The sequence below is a fragment of the Corapipo altera genome, unplaced genomic scaffold, assembly GCF_003945725.1.
Source record: "Corapipo altera isolate COAL_440 unplaced genomic scaffold, ASM394572v1 62, whole genome shotgun sequence".
Taxonomy (NCBI): domain Eukaryota; kingdom Metazoa; phylum Chordata; class Aves; order Passeriformes; family Pipridae; genus Corapipo; species Corapipo altera.
This window is the reverse complement of record NW_020884894.1, coordinates 4,736,691-4,756,409: the sequence shown is the minus strand read 5'-3', so window position 1 is coordinate 4,756,409 and position 19,719 is coordinate 4,736,691. Positions and strand designations below refer to the sequence as shown.

Here is a 19,719-nt window from a genome sequence, read left to right as displayed (position 1 = left end):
TGGCCTCAAAAGGTCCCCCCAGTCCAGCCCCAGCCTCGCCAGATCAGGAGACCCTCCCTGGGAGCAGGAGGCTCCTCCCTGGAGTGGGAAGCAGGGGCAGCCAGTGCCTTTCCCACTTTTTATTGCAACAGCAACTGCGGAAGTGACAAAAAACAGGGAGAGCTGGTGATGAGAGCAGAGCTGCCTGACTTCCCTTGGGGCTGGGGGTCCCTGAGAGCTGGTGTTCCACAGGGATTTGGGGAGCCCCCCGGGAACTGGGAGTTGCTTGGAGAGCTGGGACACTCTCAGGGAGCTGAGCATTTCCAGGGCTTTGGGGATCCTCAGAAGCTGGGAAGCCCTTAGGGGCTGCAGACCCCACAGGAAGCTGAGCATCCCCAGGAACTTGGGGATCTCCAGAAGCTGGGGAGCCCCTGGGAGCTGGAGACTCCACAGGGAGCATCGCATGGCTGGGAATTTGAGGAGCCCCGGGAGCTGAAGAGAGTCCTGAGAAGCTCAGCATTCCCAGGGATTTGGAGATCTCCAGAAGTTGGGGAACTAAGCACCCCTGGGGATTTGGGAATTCTTTGGAGAGCTGGGGAGCCCGGGGGAAACTGATGATCCTCAGGGATCTGAGCATCGCCAGGAGCTGGGGATGAGCTGAGCAGCCCCAGGGCCTTAGGGATCTCCTGGAGCTGGGCCCCCGTTTCCCACAGTGAATCTGGGGAGCAGCTAGGAAGCAGGAGCAGGAGCAGCAGAGCAAGGCAGGCAGGTCCCCCCGTTACTCAGCCTCCACAGGGATGGGGTTCACCTGCCCCCCAGCCTCTGCCGGCTGCTTCTTGCGGGCATCAGCGGGGGGCCGAGGTGGGGGGTTGCTGGGGGGCTGCTTGATGGTGCCCCCCACTTGCGGCCGCTCCCGGGGCTTCTGCTCGATGGGTCTCCACTCCTCCCCACGCACCGCGGCCTGCGAAGCCATGGGGGTGTCAGGGGGGGTCTCGTCCTCCTCCCAGCCCCCCCAAAAGACCCCCCCAAACCCTCCCTGCACTCACCAGCAGGTAGATGCCGCTGGCAATGCCCAGGCAGACGGTGCCCAGGATGGTGGAGAGGAGGAAACCGGCGGGGACAGCCAGGCTGGAGGAGAGATTCGGGGTTCAGGGAGGTGTCAGGGGGGCTGGACCCCATCCCTGAGCCCGTATCCCACTTACGCAGCATGAAGGATGGCTCGGATGTAGTAATTCCTGGTCAGGGGCCCAAACAGCTTCACCACAGCTGTCATGTACTTCTGGCCACTGCAGAGCAACACTGGGGGTCAGAGGGGGTATCCCCACCCAGGTACCCCCATTTCCACGCTATCCTGCATGGAACACTCCAAGGAACCCCCCCGTGGGATCCAGCTCTGCTCCCACCCCACCACTCCCACCCCCGGTGCCACATCCCTTTGTTTGGGGGGTACCAGAACCCCAAACCCAGGGGTGAGGGAGGGGGACCCACCACTTACCACCTCTCCATGGTGGAGCCCTTTTTCCTCTTGCTCCTGGGATACTCGAGCAGGCAGACCAGAACGCCTGCCGCACTGCCATGGGGTCAAGGAAAGGGGGGATCGCAGTGGGAACAGTCCCAAGGAACAACCCTCACCCCAAGAAGGGGCTGTTTGGGGCAGGAAAAGCACGATCTGGGACCAGAGTGGGGAGGAGGAGGATGTGATTCCCCCCGTTTGTGCTTCCCACCCCCATCAGGACAGGGTTTTCCTGCCTCCCAGCCCCGGGAATGCTCTCGGGAAGGATACATGGAGTACGCAGCGAAATACCAGCCCTTGAACTGCCCCGCCACGGCCACGATCCCACCCGTCACCAGGACTGAGGAGACAGCGCGGGATGGAGGAGTCCGGTCCGTGACACGACCCCCAGGGCAGGATACGGACCCCCAGCCCGGGATACAAACACTCAAACCCAGGATACAGACCCCCAAATTCAGGATACAAATGCCCTACATAAGATACCCCAAGCCTGGGACGTGGGGATCCCCGAGGACCTGACATGTAGGATTCCTTGGATTAAGGGAAGGGAAATGGGCGTCCCCATGGCCCCGAGGGGCTTTGACAAGTGGGGTGCCAGGCAGATGTTGTGTGCGGGCCCCACTAGATTCAGGCAACTGGGGAGCCCCAGGCTTTGGGGACTTTGCGGGGAGGTTTTTGGCCTCGTGGCCGGCGGAAGAGAGGGGAGTGGAGGAGGAGAGGAGCGAGAGAGGGCAGAGGAGGAAGAGAAAAGGAGGAAGCGAAGTTTCCAGCCCTGCGCATCTCCCGCTGGGACGGGACTTCCCGGCCGTTCCGACGCCTCCCGCCTGCAGCCCCCGGCAGCCCCCAACGCTTGGTCGGCGGGACCGGGACCCTCCCATCCCTCGGGGCCGTGTCTGGGGGCGCCCCGGGGCTCAGTAGCCCCGGGGCTCAGCACTCCAAGCCCGCCGGGGTCTCACTCCCTCCAGCTCCCGGGTCCCCATCCCCCGGCCGGCCCCGGCATTCCCGGCCCCTCTCGGTCCCGCGCACTCACTGAGCCCGGCGGCGAGTGCCTGCTCGTTCGCCCACATGGCCCACTCGATCTGCCCCATGGTCCGGAGGGGATCGGCTCGGCCCGAGCCGATTTGGCTATTCCCGGCTCCGTTCGGCTCGGCCCGAGCGAGTTTGGCTGCTCCTGGCCCTGTTAGGCTCAGCCCTCTGGGGTTCGGCTGGTCCCAGCCCCGTTAGGCTCGGCCCGGGTTAGGCTCGGCTCGGCTGGTCCCGACCCGGAAGGCGGATACAATGAACCCAAGTACCGACCACGCCCCTTGGTCCTCGGCCACGCCCCTTTCCACATTAGCCACGCCCCCGCGGGGACCCCCCGAGGGGACATGGCACCGACCCCGGGGGGACAGGGGACGTGGGGCGTGATGAGGATGGTGGGGGGGGGTCAGGATCTGTCTGGTCTGGGGGGGTAGGATCAGTCCAAGGGACACAGGGGGACACAGGACATGCCGGGTTGATGAGGATGGCGTGGCAGGGGACAGGATCTGTCTGGTCCAGGACAGGATCAGCCCCACAAGGAACATGGGGGGAACAGGATTAGCCCCAGCAGGGACACCTGAGAGATGTGGGACAGGATCAGTCCTGCAAAGGACAGGGGCTATGTGGGGGGACATGATCAGCACCAACAGAAACATCTAGGGGGACAGGGGTCCGGAGCTGCCTGTCCCCACAAGGGACATCTGAGGGATCAATGACAGGATCAGTCCTGCAAGGCACAGGGAGGGGACAGGGGATGTGCAAGGGACAGGGACCATGTGGGGGGACAGGGGCTGTGCAGGGGGACAGATCAGTCCCAGCAGGGACAGGGGATGTGCAGGGGACAGCGGTCATGAGGATCAGTCCCAGCAGGGACAACTGGGGGGTATATGGGACAGGAGCAGCCCCGCAATGGGCATGGTGGGGACAGGGTTCATGTGGCGAGATGGGGCTCTGCAGGGGGATAGTATCAGCCCCAGGCACAGCCATTAGGAGGAACTATCCCCACTCCTGCCTCCCATTTTGGCTGGCGCTGTCCCCCCCAGCATCACACACAGAGCCCGACATCCCAAAACAACAGCCAGGAACCCTGTATTTCCTTACAAAAGAGTAAAAACCAGCCCTGGGTCACATCCTGCCCCAGAGCTGGGCACAGCAGGCCTGGCTCAGAGTCCTGAGCCTCCTGGGTGGCACTGGCAGAGCCTTCCTGGCATGTCCAGTCAGTCCTGGGGGTGTTCCTGGAGGTGTCACCAGGGCTCAGGCGTGGCGCCGGGGAAGCCCATCTGCTCCCAGGAGGTGCTGGCTGGGATCATCCACGAGCTGGGGACCAGGGCCAGGCTGTGGGGCAGGATAAGGGTTAGGGACACCAAGGAGCCCTGCTGGGCTGTCCCCTGGCTCAGGGTTGGGGAACAGCTCTGGGTCCCACAGAGCCCAAAAGGCCTACGGGTTGTGCCAGCGGGAATATGTCTAGGGATAGGGTCCTGCATGCCTACCTGGGAATGGGGTGTGGGGTGGGTTTGGGGTCCTGCGCACCCCTGGGGACAAGGATGGGGTCCCACATACCCCCTAGGGAAGGGGATGGTGCCCTGCACACCCCTCTGGGACTGGGTACAGTGATGGGGTCCCACACACCCCTGGGAAGGGGAGTGGATGGAGATAGGGTCCTGCGCACCTCTGGGGACAGGAATGAAGTCCACACAGTCTCGCAGGGATGGGGTCCTACCACCCCCCTTGGGGCCAGAGATGGAGTCAGAGCCTCACCAGAGGCTCCACGCTCCCCCAGCCCCTCACCTTGGTGTGCAGGATGTACTGGACAGCCCCTGGCACTGGCTCGGTGACCACGGCGGCCATCAGTTCCTGCGGCAGTGCAGCCGAGCCCACGGGCAGCCCCCGCACGAACCTGTGGCACAGCAAGGGCTCAGTCCTTGTCCCTGCAGCCCCCTGTCATCCCACTCCCCAGTAAGAGACGAGGTTGCCTTACTGGTCCCCGTTGGTGGCAGGAGGGAAGCTGCACCTCACCACCTCCACAAACTCATCCACGGTGTCGGCCAGTGTGAAAATCACGGCGTTGGGGCCAGCATCGAAGGTGTAGGCAACCTGTGGTGGGATTGGGGGGTTGTGGGGGCCTGGAGAGGGACCACAGTGTCACAGCACTTGCAGGGCCCTGGACGGTACCTTGGTGTGTCCGTGGTGGGCGTTGTAGCGATGTGCCAGCGCGATGATTTGGCGCGAGAGGTCGTTGAGGTAGAAGATGGGTGGGAAGGTGTCCAGGCAGGTGGCGTGGAACTGGTTGCTATCCTGCATGGTCAGCTGGCCAAAGCCCTCGAAGTCCCGCTCCCGGATGTGCCGCATCATCTGGGCCAGGCGTTCCGGGACCACCACCTCTGCCCGGTGCTGCCGTGGCACATGGGACAGTCACCCCAACTTGGTGACAACCATGGCAGGTGGGTCATGGCCACCCCAATTCAGTGACACCAGTGGCAGGTGGGTTGCAGCCACCCTATTCAGTGACACCCACAACAGGTTAGTTGTGGTCACTCTAATTTGGTGACACCTGTGGCACATGGGTCATGGTCATCCCAATCTGGTGACACTCATGGCAGGGAAGTCACCATCACCCCAATTCAGTGACACCTGAGACAGGTGGGTTGTGGTCACCCCAATTTGGTGACAAGGTGGGTCACAGTTACCTCTATTTGGTGACACCCGCAGCACTGCAACACTTTGGGTGTCACTCCATGCCCTCCAGCCCCATTCCAAGGGAAAGGGGACCCGGCCCTGCCCAAGCAGGATGAGGCCTGTCCCCTCATACCTTCAGCAAGGGGCTGGTCTCCACACTGGTCTGCATCCCTGCCGTGCTGGCCACTGGTTTCTTCTTCCCGCTGACCTGGTGGGGGCATAGATGGTGGGATGCAACCCCTCTCATCCCAGGGGTCTGCACCCACCTGCACTGGGGTCTCTCAAACCCCACCCAGCTGGGGGGCGGTGGGTACAGCTGTAACCCCTCCCATTGCTCACCACCAGGACGAGGACCCTGAGCTCCGGCCAGTGCGTCTCGGGGGCCACTTGGTGGGCCAGGCTGTCGGTGCCATCAGGCCGCTCCCCCCGCTGCCACTGCACGAAGCCCCCCCACATGCTGCGGCAGGCGCTGCCCGAGCCCCGCCGGGCCACCTCCGACAGCTCATCCTCCACACCATAGAGCCGGGCCAGGGCTGACACTGCAGGGACAGGTAGAGGGGACACCCCTGTCACCCCTGATCCTCCTCCCAGTGCCCTCCACCCCACAGAGCCGGGCCAGGGCTGACACTGTGGGGACAGGCAGAAGGGACACCCCTGTCACCCTGTCCCTCCTCCCAGTGCCCCTCCATATCATACAGCCAGGTCAGAGCTGATACTGCAGGGGATAGTCAGAGGGGACACCCCTGCCCCCCCACCCAGTGATCTCCATGCCATACAGTCACAAGCAGGGGACAGGTCAGATAGGGGGTGACAGAGTGTCACTCCCTCTTGGTGCCCTCCACACCACGCAGCTGCAGAAGGAGACAGGTCAGAGTTGGGGGGGGTGTCACCCCCTCCAAGTGCTTTCCACATCATTCAGCCAACACTGGAGGGGGACAGTCGGGGGGAGACACCCCTGCCACCTGTGCCACCTGCTCCTGGTGCCCTCCATCCCATACAGCCACAGGCAGGGCACAGGTCAGAGGGGGAAACACCTCTGCCATCCCTTCCTGGTACTGCACGAGGTGATAGGATCAGAGGGGACACTCCTGACACCCCCGTGCCCTGTCCCACACCCACCCAGGCAGGCGTAGCCGGCCGCAGATGAGGCCAGCCCGGCAGCCGTGGGGAAGTTGTTCTCGGAGGCGACGTGGACCTTGTAGGAGAGGAGGCCGAGCGTGGCCGTGTCCTCTGAGCCCCCCCGGCGCTTCCGGGCCAGGCGTCGCACTGTGGGGACAGGGGTAGTGAGGGGGGGTAGGGATCAGGGACCCCCCCCTCCAGGGTAATGAGGGGGTCACTCACCCTCGCGCAGACAGGCCTGGATCCGCGGGTGTCCCACATCCACCTCTGCCCCGTTGAGCCACAGCCGGTCCTCCGTGAAGTCCCGGCTGGCAGCGGCCGTGGTCGTGGTCTTGAGCTGTGGGGACACAGGGTGGGGGGCTCACCACGGCCGGGCACGGGCTGGGGGCGGCAGGAGAGGCTGATCCTGAGCCCGAACCTGAGCCAGATTTACCTGGTCCTGGTGCAGCGTCACACTCAGGGAGGAGTTGATGGGCAGGATGAGGTCGGTGTCTCGCTTGCCCCCTGTAAGAGAGCAAGGCATGGCACGGCTTTGAATGGCATGGTATGGCATAGCACCACTTGGCATGGCACGGCACAGCTAGGGATGGCAAGGCATGGAAAGCATGGACACAGCACGGCATGGCATAGCACAGCAAGGCATGGCACGGCACAGGGGGACATAGCACTGCGCGGTCCGTCACGGCAACTGTGCCCTGCGTACCCCCCCCCATGCAGGTGCCAAACCTGTCCCCGAGCCCGGCCCGCCCCCACCCGGGTGTCCCGTCCTCGAGCAGTCCCGCACTCACAGTACTTGATGACGGCGATGTTCACGGGGGCCGTGCAGGTGGCCATGGCGAGCGCCCGCTCCGCCGCCATCGCTCCCGGCACCGCCGCCGGCCTCAGGCCCCGCCCCCACGCCATGCACATCACCGTCACCTGTGGCGGGTTCTCGCCTCGCCATTGGTCAGCACGGAAGGGCCCGGCATGTGGTGCCCAATGGCAGCGATCGGACCACGGTGCGGCCCCGCCCCCCGGGGGCGCTGGGATGGGAGTGCGGGGGCGCCATATTCGAGTCGGGAAGGGGCTGCGCGTGCGCAGGGGGTGCCAGTGCTCCCAGTGGTGTTCCCAGTGTTCCCAGTACTGTTGCCAGTATCGCTCCCAGTGCTCCCCAGACTGCTCTGTCTCCAGCACCCCAGTGCTCCAGTGTTACCCCAGTGCTCCCCGTGCCCTCGGTACCCCCAGCTCCCCCAATGCACCAGTTCACCCAGTGACTCCAGCAGTGCCCCAGTATCCCCAGTACACCTCCAGCGCTCCCAGGATCTCCAGTGCTCCCAACCCCCTGTAACCTCCACACCCCAGTGCTCCAAATATCCCCAGCACTCTCCTAGTGGTCCCAGAGCCTTCAGGGCCACCAGGATCCCAGTGATTCCAGCGCCCCCAGTATGCCCAGTACAGCAGCACCCCAGTGCCCCTCCAGAGCTCCCAGCATCCCTTCAATGCTCCCAGTCCCCCTGCAGTGATCCCAGTAGCCCCAGTCTCCAGCACTCCCAGAGCCCCCCACCCAGTGCTCCCAGTACAGCAGGGACTAGGAGCCACCCCCAGGCCCCAGGTGGCCTACTGGGCACCCCCAGCCAGGCCCTGCTGCCTGTGTCCTCGCAGGGGTACTTTTACCACCTGGTCACTCACTCCCATTAGAAAACATCCCACAAATCCAGGTGTCTGGCGGTGCTGGGGGGCACACAGGGGGACACAAGAATGACACTGGGGCTCCCATGGGGTCACTGCCAGCAGGGAAGGGGGGCACAGATCCCACCCACCCTAAATAAACACCCAGGGGAATAGAGGGGAGGAGCATTGCCCCTATCCCCTCTCCACAGCAGAGATTTGGGAGACTCCCTCAAAAGAGCCCACATGGGGAGGCCACCCATGGATGAAACTGCCTTTATTGAGAAAAATGGTTTGCTACAAATACGTCATCGAGTTAATTTTTTTTCCAAAAACAGGACGGCTCATTAAAAGTTCTAATTATGCAAAAAAGTGGTGAGTGACACACTGATGGGCACGGTGGGATCCCTGGCACAGCAGGATCCCTGGCATGGAGGGATCCCTGGCACAGACCTGCACGGCCAGATCTGACCCCTCACACCTGGGGCCTTAAAGTGCTTTACAAAAGCAGCTGTTGCTGCCCCTGCTCTGGCTCTGTGGGACAAAAAGAGTAGGGAAGAAGAGGAAGGAAGGAAAGAGACTGAGGTTAACAGTCCTGTCCCAAAAGCAAGGAGCTCGGATGGAGGCTGCTCCAGGAACTGAGGGTCCCAGCTCAGAACAGGACAAGTAAACCCTCCCGAGTCCCTTTGGGAAGATGCCAATGCTCTCCAGCCCACCAGGAACATCCTCCAAGCTGGGCAGGTGCCAGCAATGCTGGTCAGGTAAGAGAAGATCCTATTCCTCCTTGCTGGCCTGGCTCCAGGGAGCAGAGCTGGGCAGCTCCAGCCCTTTCCATGCCCTGCAAGGGGAGTGGAGGGTGTCTGCACCTTCCTCCTGGGGCTGCAGATGCCAAAAACATCCAGTACTACTAAAATCAAAATAAAAAACAAGCAGGTATTGCTAGAGTAGAGCTGGAGCCAGGTCTTGAATAAGCCTTGGGAGTTCTCCGAGCAGGGAGATGCAGAGGGGTCCTCTCCTACCCCTTTTCCCTGCAAATCCTGCTGGAAGGCAGCACAGGGGATCTTGGGCACCACCCCCTCCCTCAGCTCCATCACTGGGACCTTGGGCTCACCCCATCACTGGTGCCATCTCCCTCCCATCCTCTCCTAGCCCTCCAGAGCCAACTCCAGAGAGGGCAGAGAGGAAGGGGACCAAGGGTCACCAGGATGCTACGTAGCATCTCGGATCAACAGTGCCCTCTTCCCAGGGAAAGACTGGGAAAGGGAGATGCAATCCCCTACTTCTCTGGGGATAAGCAGCTCAGTGTTCCAGCTGGGATCCTGCATGGACAGACATCCCATGCACACCCATCATCTGGACACAATCCAGCTGCTCCTTGCCAGTGTGGCACAAGGATCCTGCCTGCTCCCTCACAGGTAGAGGAGTTCTGAGTAGGGAAGGGAACGGTCCAGAAAGAGCTGGGAACAGCGTAGAAAGACCCGGGAATGGCCCAGAATGACTCAGGAATGGCCCAGGAAGACCCACAAAGGACCCCTGTGCACTTCCCACCACCCCAGAGAGTCCAACCCGCCGCTCCGGGATGCAGTCCCTGCCTCCCGCCCCATTCCAAATCCACATGTTCATTTGTTTGGGTTTTTTCCTGTTTAAAAATAAACTTTCTTAATAATGTTCCATAAAAATACTCTTGTCCTGGGTGACAGATATTGCAGTGTGAAGAGGAACAGCTTCTGATCCCACTCTAGAAAATGTGGAAAAGGCTTCACGCCGGTTCGTGTAGAAAAACGCAAGGATTTAGTATCCCAAGATCCGGTATAAAATGAGGACAGAGTTTCCCTGGATGCTGGATGCCATCCCCGAGGACTTCTCCAAACCTGCTGTCCTCATGGGGAATGTGAAGGCAAGTCTCATCCCGGGATTCAGGTGAAGGAAGCAGCTCCTGCCTCCAGCACAGGGGTGAGGACAGCCCGACATCTCTAGAAAAATCCTTGGAGTGTTTACAAAAAGATGCTCCGTGCTGTTTTCCTCCTTTTTAAAAGGATGGGGATGATACCAGTCCCAAATCAGGGTGTTTTGCATCAAATATATCAGTTTTAGGTACCTATTTGATTGCAACAAAGAGCAAGGACAAGTGTGCCAAAAAGCATCTAATAATAAATAGATTGGACACAAGGATATGCTCCGAGTACGGATATGAAATGCCTAAACCAGGATTGATCCCAGCCCTTCAGTGCCGGCTCCTCTCTCCAGATGTCTCTGCTTCATCACCACGACAATGAGGAGACTCCACCTTCTGAAACAAGGTGGGATTTGCCCCCAGAGCAGAGGGAAGAGAGGCAGCAGTGGGGCTCCGGGGATGCCCATGGGATCCATGTCTCCCGGAAGGCCAAGTGTGCAAAAGGAGCCGGGGCGGGGAGGGGGATCCCCCTCAGTTCTCAGAGAGGGACAGAGCCAGGGCTGCCTGCAACGCTGCCTCCTCGTCGATGTTGTAATCCTAAAAATAAAACAAGGATGCTCAGGAGAGCTGGCACAGCTAGGGCACACCGTCTCCGTGGAGCCCTGCCTGCTCCTGGTCGTGCCATGGAGGCTGTGAGCCTCCGTTCCTCTGGCACAAAGATCTTGGGAATGAAACCCGTGCTCTTTGGTGTGTGCTTTGTGCCCACATCCCTCTCCTGCCTGCAATCCTACACCTGGCAGCAAGGATGGAACATGCCCACACAAGCTGAGGCCAAAGGGTGAAGCTTTCTAGCAAGGCCACAGGTTTTTTCAGCGCTCCAGGTCTGGTTTATCCAACACACCAATTGCTTCTGAAACCGGGATATTCCTCTGTAAATATTTGGAGGTTCTTTTCCCTGACATCTATCCAATAAAAGCAGGATGGGAACAAAACCTCCCTTGGGTCGCTGCAGCCAAGGCTGAGCCATCACACCCTCAATCCCACACAGAAGGGGTCACAGACCCCCCATATGGAGCAGCCACACCCCCCCAAACCCCAAGGCTGGGCTGTTTCTCTCCGCCTGCTCCTGAAACCTCAAAGAAAAGGCTTTTTGTGTTAAAATTCCTCAGGGGAAAAGTTTAATGGAACAATCTTTGCGGAGAGCAGGAGCATTTCCCTCTCCTCCTTTTGTGAGGACAACCAGCTCAGCACCCCCGGGGTGGGGGTCTCACGAGTGGGGAACACGTATGCCACGTGCCTCCTGCGGAGCCCAAGGGAGGATCTGTCCCTTTCCCAATGGGATGGGCTGATCCTGGCATGGGAAGGGAAGGGCGAATTTCACCCTCTTGCACAGGACACAGGGAGGGGGGTCCCCCTTTTTTTTGACTCACCACGAAGGTGTCGTAGGAGAACTTGTGCCTGTGGAGGAGGTGCTGGAGGAAGTTGGCACTCTTGTAGCTGGGATCTCCCCAGGGCATGGCTGAGCACACCGGGCACACCTGCAGGGACAGGGACACGGGAACAGTGACAGCTGGACATGGATCCTTCTGCTTTGACCCCCCTGAGAGGTTGAGTGGTGACCCCCCCTTTCTGACAGAGAGTGGCCAGAGAAAGTGCTAAACAGGGAGTCTCTAACAAATCAGAGACAGGTCTCCACCTCCCAAAGGGATTTAAACAAATTAAACCAGCTGGAAACACAGCTGTACCTCACACACATCCATGCCAGTGGCCTGGGGCAGTGTATTTGGATTCCCAGGAGTTTCCCTGCACATCCCAGCCCATCCCAGCATCACTCACCACTTTGTTGGGGTCATTTCTGTGGTTTTCCATGCAGTGCTTCACCAGTTCTTGCTGGTCCAAGTTCCGGGCCCCGCAGTACGGACACACAAACGTCGAGCGGTTGGGAATGTTGCTAAGGAGAGCAAGGAAAAGCTCAGATCCCCAGGGAAGGGGCTGGGTTGACTCCTTCCAAACTAACCCAGCTCAGTTTTGTGAGAGCAGAAACCGGCCCAACCCCTTCCCACCCCCTGGGTCCTTCATCCCAATTCACACTCCAAAACACGGAGCAGTACAAGGGCCGTGGGTGCCAGGAGGGAAAAATGCTGATATTCCTCCCTGTGATTAGACAGGGAAAGGTAAAACACATGCTTGGATTTTGGGGCATGCAAGGAGGGACATGCTTCCCTACCCAAGGCGCAGGAATACCTGGGAATAGGCTGGGATGTGGGGACAACTGGAACAAACTTGGGGCAGTTGGCCATCTGCTCCTGCACCTTGGCACAGGATGAGACGTGAGAGCGCATTTTGGCCAGGGTCACCTGGAGGAGGACAAGAAACATTTCTGGGCTGCGGGAACACCTTCCAGGAGCCAGCACTGGAGCTGGACCTGGAGCCCAAATCTGAGTGATCACTGGTCTGTGCAGGATGACCCACAGCAGTGGAAATGCTGCACCCACCCGTCCCTCCTCGCAGGACGGAGATTTGGGGATGCACTGTCCCTGCAGGGATCCCCAGAGGTTCCCCACAAGCCGCCCAGGCTGCACCAACTCCATTTTCCTTCAAAAAGCAGGAACTGCTGATGGGAGAAATCCTGAAAGTGCACTAACACCATGTTGGATTGCTCCTGGGCTGCAGTCAGGGGTGACAAGATTCCCAAAGTTAAGGGTTTCCATGCTGCAGGAAAACCTCCACCTGCTTTTGAAGGTCCGACTGTCCCATAAGAGCTGCAGCCTCTGACAGAGGCAGCTGGCAGGGAGCTCCTTCAGCTCGGCTCAGGGCAGCAGCTGTGACACAGGGGACACAGAATCATGGGATCATTTTGGTTGGAAAAGACCTCCAAGGTCATTAAGTCCAATCTGTGACCTATCCTCCCACCTTGTCACCAGCCCAGAGCACTGAGTGCCACATCCAGTCATTGCCTGAATACCTCCAGGGATGGGGACTCCATCACTGCCCTGGGCAGCCCCTTCCAAGGCCTGACCATCTTTTCCATGAAGAAATTATTCCTGATGTCCAACCTGAACTTCCCCTGCTAGAGCTTGAGGCCATTTCCCCTTGCCCTGTCCCTTGTTCCCTGGGAGCAGAGCCTGACCCCCCCGGCTCCATCCTCCTGTCAGGGAGTTGGAGAGAGTGAGAAGGTCCCCCCTGAGCCTCCTTTTCTCCAGGCTGAGCTCCCCCAGCTCCGTCAGCTTCTCCTGGTGCTCCAGCTCCTTCCCCAGCTCCGTTCCCTTCTCTGGACATGCCCATCAGTGTCTGTACTGGAGGGGGCCAAAATCAGACCCCAGAATTCCAGATGTGGCCTCACCAGTGCCCAGCACAGGGGGACAGTCACTACCCTGGTCCTGTGCCCACACTGTGGCCAGTACAATCCAGGTGCCATTGGCCTCTTGCCCACCTGGGAACACCTGGGCTCATGTTCAGCTGCTGTCATCAGCACCCACAGGTCCTTTTCCAGCTTTCCAGCCACTCTTCCCCCAGCCCGGAGTGTTCCATAGGGTTGTTGTGACCCAAGGGCAGGACCCAACACTTGGCCTTGTTGATTCTCACTCCACTGGCCTCAGCCCATGGATCCAGCTAGTCCCAATCCCTCTACAGAGCTTCCTGTCCTCCTGCAGATCCACATCCCACCCTTGTTTGGGGAAGCAAACCAGGGACAGCCAGTAACTCCCCTTTCCTGGCACCATGGCTGTGGGATTGGGATAGGGATGGGGACTGGCAGCTTTACCTTCTTGCTGCAGCCTCTGCAGGGAGCCTTGTAGGATGAGAGCTGCTTCTCCACGCTGGAAGCCTTCTCCACCTTTTTGGGATCAAAGGGCACGCGGCAGAGTGGGCACAGCGGGGATGGCACCTGCAGGCAGGGCTGCAGGCATTCCCCACAAAACCTGGGAGCACAGAGCGAGACTGAGCACCCTGGGAAGAAAACCAGGATCCCATCGGGGCATACCCATTCCCAGGGACTCCCAGCACCCAAAAACCCAGGGATCAGTAGCCCAACTGGGAGAACTGGGAGGTTGGGAAAGGGTGAGAGGAGGCCCCCAAGATGCTCCCTGCACGTACAGATGATTCTGCTGCTCCGAGACTGGATTTGAAAGGAGCCAAACAAAAATGGTGCTGAGTATCCAGGACAGGCAGGGATGGAGTGAGCACATTAGAGCCCAGATCACTTCCTTCCAAGGTCCTTATATCCCCAGGAGTGTGGCTGAGGAATCCAGGTGGGGAGGAGGTGCAGGAAAGCACCTCCAGGCACAAAGCAAAGCAGTTCTGTCCTCAAAATCCAATTATCCCAGCATTCACGTCCCTTCCTACCCAGCTCTTGTCATCAGGAACAGGGAATGAAACACCTCAAACCCTCTGCCACTGCAAGTGGAGTAGGAATGAGCAAGGGGGACCATGGAGGGGATCTGGAATTGTCCCCAGCCTCAAACAAGCTAGAGGGGGATAAGTGAGGCAGCGCTGAAGCTCCAAGCAAAGCCACAGCCCCACTGGGGGTGTCCTCAAAATCAGCTGGAAAACTGGATGAAGGTGTTCCTGAAATGCTGGGGGGACAAAGAGACAAGAGTTTGAGAGGTCCTGGGGTGGGACCAGGTCTGGGAGCAGAGGGAGCTCTGGGTGGTCAGTGAGACACCCACATCAGATCCAGGCTGGGGAACACTGAGGGGGACAGGGCAGCACCTCATCCCTGAAGAGGGAGGGATCTAGGATGAGGACAAGGGGGGGTGGGATGGGGGTCCCGGTACTGGATTTGGGGGAGGAATGGGGGTCCCAATACCAAGATAGGAGGGATGGGATGGGGGTCCAGGGATGAGAGGGCTGAGATGGAGATCCCGGTGCTGCATGGGAGAGGCGGTGGTCTCGGTACCAGGATGAGATGGGTAGGAATGGGGGGCCCATTATTTGACTGGGGGTGGGATGGGATGATGCTGAATTTGGGGGTGGGATGGGGGTCCCAGTAACAGACTTAGGGGGGTGAGACGAGGATCCTGGGATGGGAGAGGTTAGATGGGGGCCCCAGTGTGGGATGGAGGACTGGGATGAGGGTCCCAGTATCAGGATGGGAGGAGTGGGAATAGGGGTACTTGACAGGGGGTGGGATGGGGGTCTCGGTACCAGGATAGGAGGGCTGGGAATGGGGGTCCTGGTACAGAACCATCCCAGAGGTGGGAATGGGGGAGCCGGTGTGGGATATTTGACTGGGGCTGGGATGACACATCAGTATCGGGATGCCCCGTACTGAACCATCCCGGCGTGGGATGGGGGACCCAGTGTGGGTTGGGGGTCCCGGTGTTTGACTGGGAGTGGGGTGAGGGTCCCGGTACTCGACTGGGGGTGGGATGGGGGTCTCGTCGCCGGCCGAGGTCACTCGGCAGAGAGCCCCAAGGGATCCCAGCGCCAGGACATCGCCCAGCGACCGCACCGCGCCCGTCGCCGGGTCATCCCGGGGGTCCCCACCGCCCCCGCCCGGGCCCCGTCTCACGTGTGCCCGCAGCCCGCGATGCCGACGGCGCGGTGGAACACCTCGAGGCAGATGGGGCAGCTGAACTGCGCCTCCAGCGCCTCGGCCGCGGCCCCGGGCCCGGGGGCGGCGCGGGGGGGCCCGGCCGGGCCCTGCGGCCGCTGCGCCGCCGCCACCAGCAGGCTCCGGAACATGGCGGCGCCGGCGGCGGGGCGGGCGCGGCGTCACGGGGCGGCACCGCCGCGTCAGCGCCGCGCGACCGGAGCGCTCGGGGACACGGCGGGATACACCGGGACACGGCGGGGCCGGGAGGAGCCGAGCGGGCCCCACCGGGACTGAGCAGGATCCACTGGGACCCACGGGACACACTGAAACTGAGCAGGATCCATCGAGACCCACCGGGCTGAGCAGGATCCACCGAGACACACCGGGAACTGAGCAGGATCCACCGGGACACACCAGGACCCACGGGACACACCGGATCCACCGGGACTGACCGGGGCCGAGCGGCACCTCCATGTGCGACGTGTCGGGTGACGGTGGCGGGTGCGGGGCGGACGCGGAGCCGCCGCGGCGCCGCCGCGCACCGAGAGACAGGTGGGAACCCGCTCCGGACCAGGATGAACCCCCGGTAACCTCCCGGTATCCCCCAGGCATCCCTGCCGTGCTGCCTCCGGTATATCCCCTGTGCTACCCCAGTACCCCAGTACCCCCCGGTACCGCTCCGTTCTTCTCCGGGTGTGTTCCCGATATCTCTCTGGTACCCTCTGGAGCTGCCTCTGGTGCTGCCCGCTCCCCCCCGGTGCTGCCCCTGTACCCCCTGGTGCTCCCCCTGGTATCCCCCGGTAATGCCCGGTAGCCCCTCGTGCTGCCCTGGGACTGGGACCGCCGACCCCCCGCTCGGTACCGCCCCCGGGGGGGGTTGAGTCCCGGTATCCCCGGTGACCGGCCGTGTCCCCACAGCCACCCCCGAACCTGCATGAAGTGCGGGCAGGGCACGGCCGCCCTCATCATCCGCGTCGGGGACCCCTTCTGCCGGTGAGGGATTGGATGGGAACAGTGGGATGGGGGACATCAGGCTGGGGGGTATTGGGTGTTCGGGATGTTTGGGGACACCGGGACTTGGGGATATTGGGACATCAGGGCTTGGGGACTTTGGGGTTTGGGGACATCAAACCTAGGGGACATTGGGTCTTGAGGATGTGGGGAATTGGAGACGTTGGGTCTTGGGAACACGGGAGCCTGGGGACGTTGTGTCTCATGGACTTTTGTTTCTGGGACATAGGGTCTCTGGGAAGTGAGGGCTTGGGGACTTGGGGTCTCTGAGGCATCAAGTCTCAGGGACGTTTGGTGTCTGGGATGTTGGGACTTGTGGACGTGGGATCTCTGAGATATTGGTCTCAGGAAAAAGGCTGGGAGTGGGGGACTTGAGGACGTTGGGGCTCAGGGACATGGGGCCTGGGTGCAGTGGAACAGACTCAGGGGTTCCCACAGCGGCTGCTTCCATGAGTACTTCGTGCACAAATTCCGTGCAATGCTGGGCAAGAACCGCGTCATCTTCCCGGGAGAGAAGGTACCAGGGGTGGGGGAATGCAGAGGGGGGACCCAGTGGTGGCACCAGGGCTGGTGACTGTCCTTGCTGTTCTCGCAGGTGCTGCTGGCGCTGTCGGGGGGCTCAGCCTCCAGTGCCATGGTCCGGCAGGTGCAGGAGGTGAGAGGGGGGCTCAGGAGGGGTCGGCGGGGGTGGCACAGCTCACCCACCCTGCTCACCCTGTGCCTCTGCCAGGGGCTCAGCCGGGAGGCAGCCAAGAGGCTCCGCTTCGTCCCCGGCCTTGTCTATGTTGAGGGTAAGGATGAGCCCTGCTGCCTGCTCCGTGTCCAACTGCCCATTCCCAGACCTGTTCCCAGCCCATTCCTGGCCCTGCTGCATGCTCCGTGTCCAACTGCCCATTCCCTGTCCCTCTACCTGCTCCCAGCTCTGCTGCCCCTTCCCTTCCCCAGTGTCTGTTCCCTGCTTCACTGCCTGCTCCTTGCCCCATTTCCGGCCCCACTGCCTGCTCCCAGCCCCAGTGCCTGCTCCCTGCCCCATTCCCAGCCCCACTCCCCCCTCCCTGCCCCACTACCTGCTCCCAGCATAGGATCCCACTGCACCATGCCAGACCCAGGGTGCTGCCACCCAGCCCAGCAAGGCTGGGGCACCCTGGGTTGTCCTCCTGGCCCATGGGTGCGGTGGGTGCCCCCTCCTCACCGTGACAGCAGCCCTGGCACTGCCCACCTGCCTTCCAGAGGGAGCTGTGCGCAGGCAGAGCCCAGAGCAGCGGGAACAGACCCTGACCCACATGGAGACCCTGCTGCGGGCCACCGGCTTCCCCTACTACCTGATCCACCTGGAGGAGGTATTGAGGTGACATGGGGACGGGCGCTGAGGTGAGGGGACACACCTGGACACCCCAACTTCCCCCTGTATCTATCTCTGTCCCACAGGCACTGGAGCTGCCCCCATCCATCTTACAGCCAGGGCCAGAGCAGTCCAGCAAGTCCGGCCCATCTGGCCCTTCCTACAAGGAGGCTGTGGACAGCTTTATCCAGCAGAAGCGACAGGAGGGGGAGGGGGACAGTGCCACCTCTCTGCCTGGCCATAGCACCCAGGACATGCCAGTGGGACCCCCGTACACTCCCCGCCTGCCTGACACTGCCCAAACCCAGGAGCTGCTTCGGATCTTTGAGGCCGTGGAGACAGCGACAGCACGGGAGGAGCTGCTGCAGATGCTGCGGTGAGGGGCTGATCCTGCCCGGCTCCAGCACCAGTGTGGCATGGTGGCTCTGAACCGGTGTCACCTCATCCCCAGGACCCACCTCATCCTGCAGATGGCCCGGAGCAGGGGCTACTCCAAGGTGATGACGGGCGAGACCTGCACCCGCGTGGCCATCAAGCTCCTCACCAACCTGTCGCTGGGCCGTGGTGCATTCCTCGCCGTTGACACGGTGAGCTGGGGACGGTCACCTGCACCCGAGGGGTGACATGATGCCATGGGGGGTATCCAAGGCTTGGTGGTGGCACAGTCCCCTGGCAGCCACACACCCACAGGGCTTCACGGACAAGCGTCACGGTGATGTGATGGTGGTGCGGCCCATGCGGGACTACACGGCCAAGGAGATCGCCTTCTACAACCACTTCTTCAACATCCCCACCGTCATTGTGCCACCCCTCTTCACCAAGGTAGGGGTGGCCCGTGTTGGGGATCCCAAGCTGTGTCTCCATGGTGGGGACAAACCTCCCAGTCTTGCCCCTACCCTCTCCACTTGCCCCCACAGCACCGGGAGAAGCCCAGCATCCACCACCTGATCGAGCGCTTCCTCCTGGGGCTGCAGGAGGATTTCCCCTCCACCATCAGCACTGTTTACCGGTACAGGGACCTCCATGTGGAGGTACAGTGGGGTGGGAGGAGTGAGTGGGGGATTGGGGTGCACTCACCCTGTGTTGGCTGCAGGACAGGGGAGAAGCTGAGCCCAGACCCAGCCAAGGCCAGCAGCGAGTCCCAGCGCTGCCTCCTCTGCCTCTGTGGCCTGGACATTGAGGGAGGTGAGTGGGGTGGGCATGGGGGGCTCAGAGGATTTGAGGAGCAGCTGTGCACCCCACAGTTGCCCCCCTGCCCTCTGGCTCTTGCAGAGGAGGAGTTGGCCCTGGAGCCCACACTGATCTGGGAGGAGCTGGAGCCAGTGGGGAATGGGTGCTGCCAGCAGGGGTGAGCATGTGGGCAGGGGGGATTCCAGCATTCCATACCCCCTCTGAGGCCACCCCAGTGGCAACAATGAGTGTCCCTGTCCTTGTTGCTGTTCCCACAGGGCTGAGAGCAAAGCTGCCTATATTCCACTACTGTGCTACAGTTGCCGCCTCACCTTCAAGGAGCTGGTGAGGCTTTTGAGGGGCAGTGGGGTGGTTCTCCATGGAGATGGGGATCTCCAGCCTCACCTCTTGTCTCTTGCAGGGCCCCCTCACCACACTGCCACCGTACATGCGTGCTGAGGCCCAGCGCAGGATCCACAGGTAAGGGGGGTGGGAGTCCCCTCCCTGCTAGCTCAGCCCCCAATGCCATGTCCATCCATCCAGTGTGTCCATCCCTTGCAGTGCAGAGATGGAGCGGCAGACACAGGAGAACCAGGAGCGCAGCAAGAGCTGAAGGGGTTGGGGACAGGGGGGAACACAGACCCCCGTCCCTCAGTGGCACTACTGGGGCAGGTGCCAGCCCCACCAGAGCTTGGTGGGGACCCCTGGCACCCATTTCTGCTCCAGCCAAGGGGAGGAAGAGCCCTCCCCCCCATTTACTGGGGGCCAGGAGTGCTGGTAACCCCAGGGTAGCATGTCCCTGCTCCCCCCAC

The 19,719-nt window shown here is 61.4% G+C and overlaps 4 protein-coding genes across 5 annotated transcripts; 1 reads left to right on the top strand and 3 right to left on the bottom strand.

Moving 5' to 3' along the window:
- Positions 1-104: 104 nt before the first annotated feature.
- On the bottom strand, positions 105-3,469 carry LOC113948866 (cytochrome b-245 light chain). Its single transcript, XM_027646847.1, has 6 exons — positions 2,523-3,469; positions 1,763-1,832; positions 1,475-1,549; positions 1,182-1,265; positions 1,026-1,107; positions 105-940 (listed from the first exon to the last, which is right to left on the bottom strand). The coding sequence occupies exons 1-6, from the start codon at positions 2,578-2,580 to the stop codon at positions 758-760; spliced, it is 552 nt and encodes a 183-aa protein (XP_027502648.1). The 5' UTR covers positions 2,581-3,469; the 3' UTR covers positions 105-757.
- A 117-nt stretch (positions 3,470-3,586) lies between these two features.
- MVD (mevalonate diphosphate decarboxylase) lies at positions 3,587-7,196 on the bottom strand. Its single transcript, XM_027646843.1, has 10 exons — positions 7,096-7,196; positions 6,741-6,811; positions 6,530-6,644; positions 6,308-6,454; positions 5,528-5,727; positions 5,322-5,396; positions 4,685-4,903; positions 4,491-4,606; positions 4,301-4,409; positions 3,587-3,847 (listed from the first exon to the last, which is right to left on the bottom strand). Exons 1-10 carry the CDS (start codon positions 7,163-7,165, stop codon positions 3,767-3,769), a joined length of 1,203 nt encoding a protein of 400 aa, XP_027502644.1. The 5' UTR covers positions 7,166-7,196; the 3' UTR covers positions 3,587-3,766.
- Positions 7,197-8,212: 1,016 nt separating this feature from the next.
- RNF166 (ring finger protein 166) lies at positions 8,213-15,538 on the bottom strand. 2 transcript variants are annotated; one of them, XM_027646844.1, is made up of 6 exons: positions 15,361-15,538; positions 13,612-13,768; positions 12,093-12,205; positions 11,685-11,799; positions 11,279-11,386; positions 8,213-10,445 (listed from the first exon to the last, which is right to left on the bottom strand). In XM_027646844.1, the coding sequence occupies exons 1-6, from the start codon at positions 15,531-15,533 to the stop codon at positions 10,380-10,382; spliced, it is 732 nt and encodes a 243-aa protein (XP_027502645.1). In that variant the 5' UTR covers positions 15,534-15,538; the 3' UTR covers positions 8,213-10,379. The 2 variants fall into 2 exon arrangements, with proteins under 2 accessions (XP_027502645.1, XP_027502646.1); XM_027646845.1 differs by lacking the exon at positions 15,361-15,538 and adding an exon at positions 13,944-14,201.
- Positions 15,539-15,604: 66 nt separating this feature from the next.
- CTU2 (cytosolic thiouridylase subunit 2) lies at positions 15,605-19,634 on the top strand. Its single transcript, XM_027646856.1, has 15 exons — positions 15,605-15,936; positions 16,303-16,377; positions 16,834-16,912; positions 16,991-17,050; positions 17,126-17,186; positions 17,626-17,735; positions 17,824-18,113; positions 18,189-18,324; positions 18,428-18,559; positions 18,655-18,746; positions 18,831-18,922; positions 19,010-19,085; positions 19,186-19,252; positions 19,329-19,387; positions 19,469-19,634. Exons 1-15 carry the CDS (start codon positions 15,857-15,859, stop codon positions 19,518-19,520), a joined length of 1,461 nt encoding a protein of 486 aa, XP_027502657.1. The 5' UTR covers positions 15,605-15,856; the 3' UTR covers positions 19,521-19,634.
- The last annotated feature ends 85 nt before the right edge of the window (positions 19,635-19,719 follow it).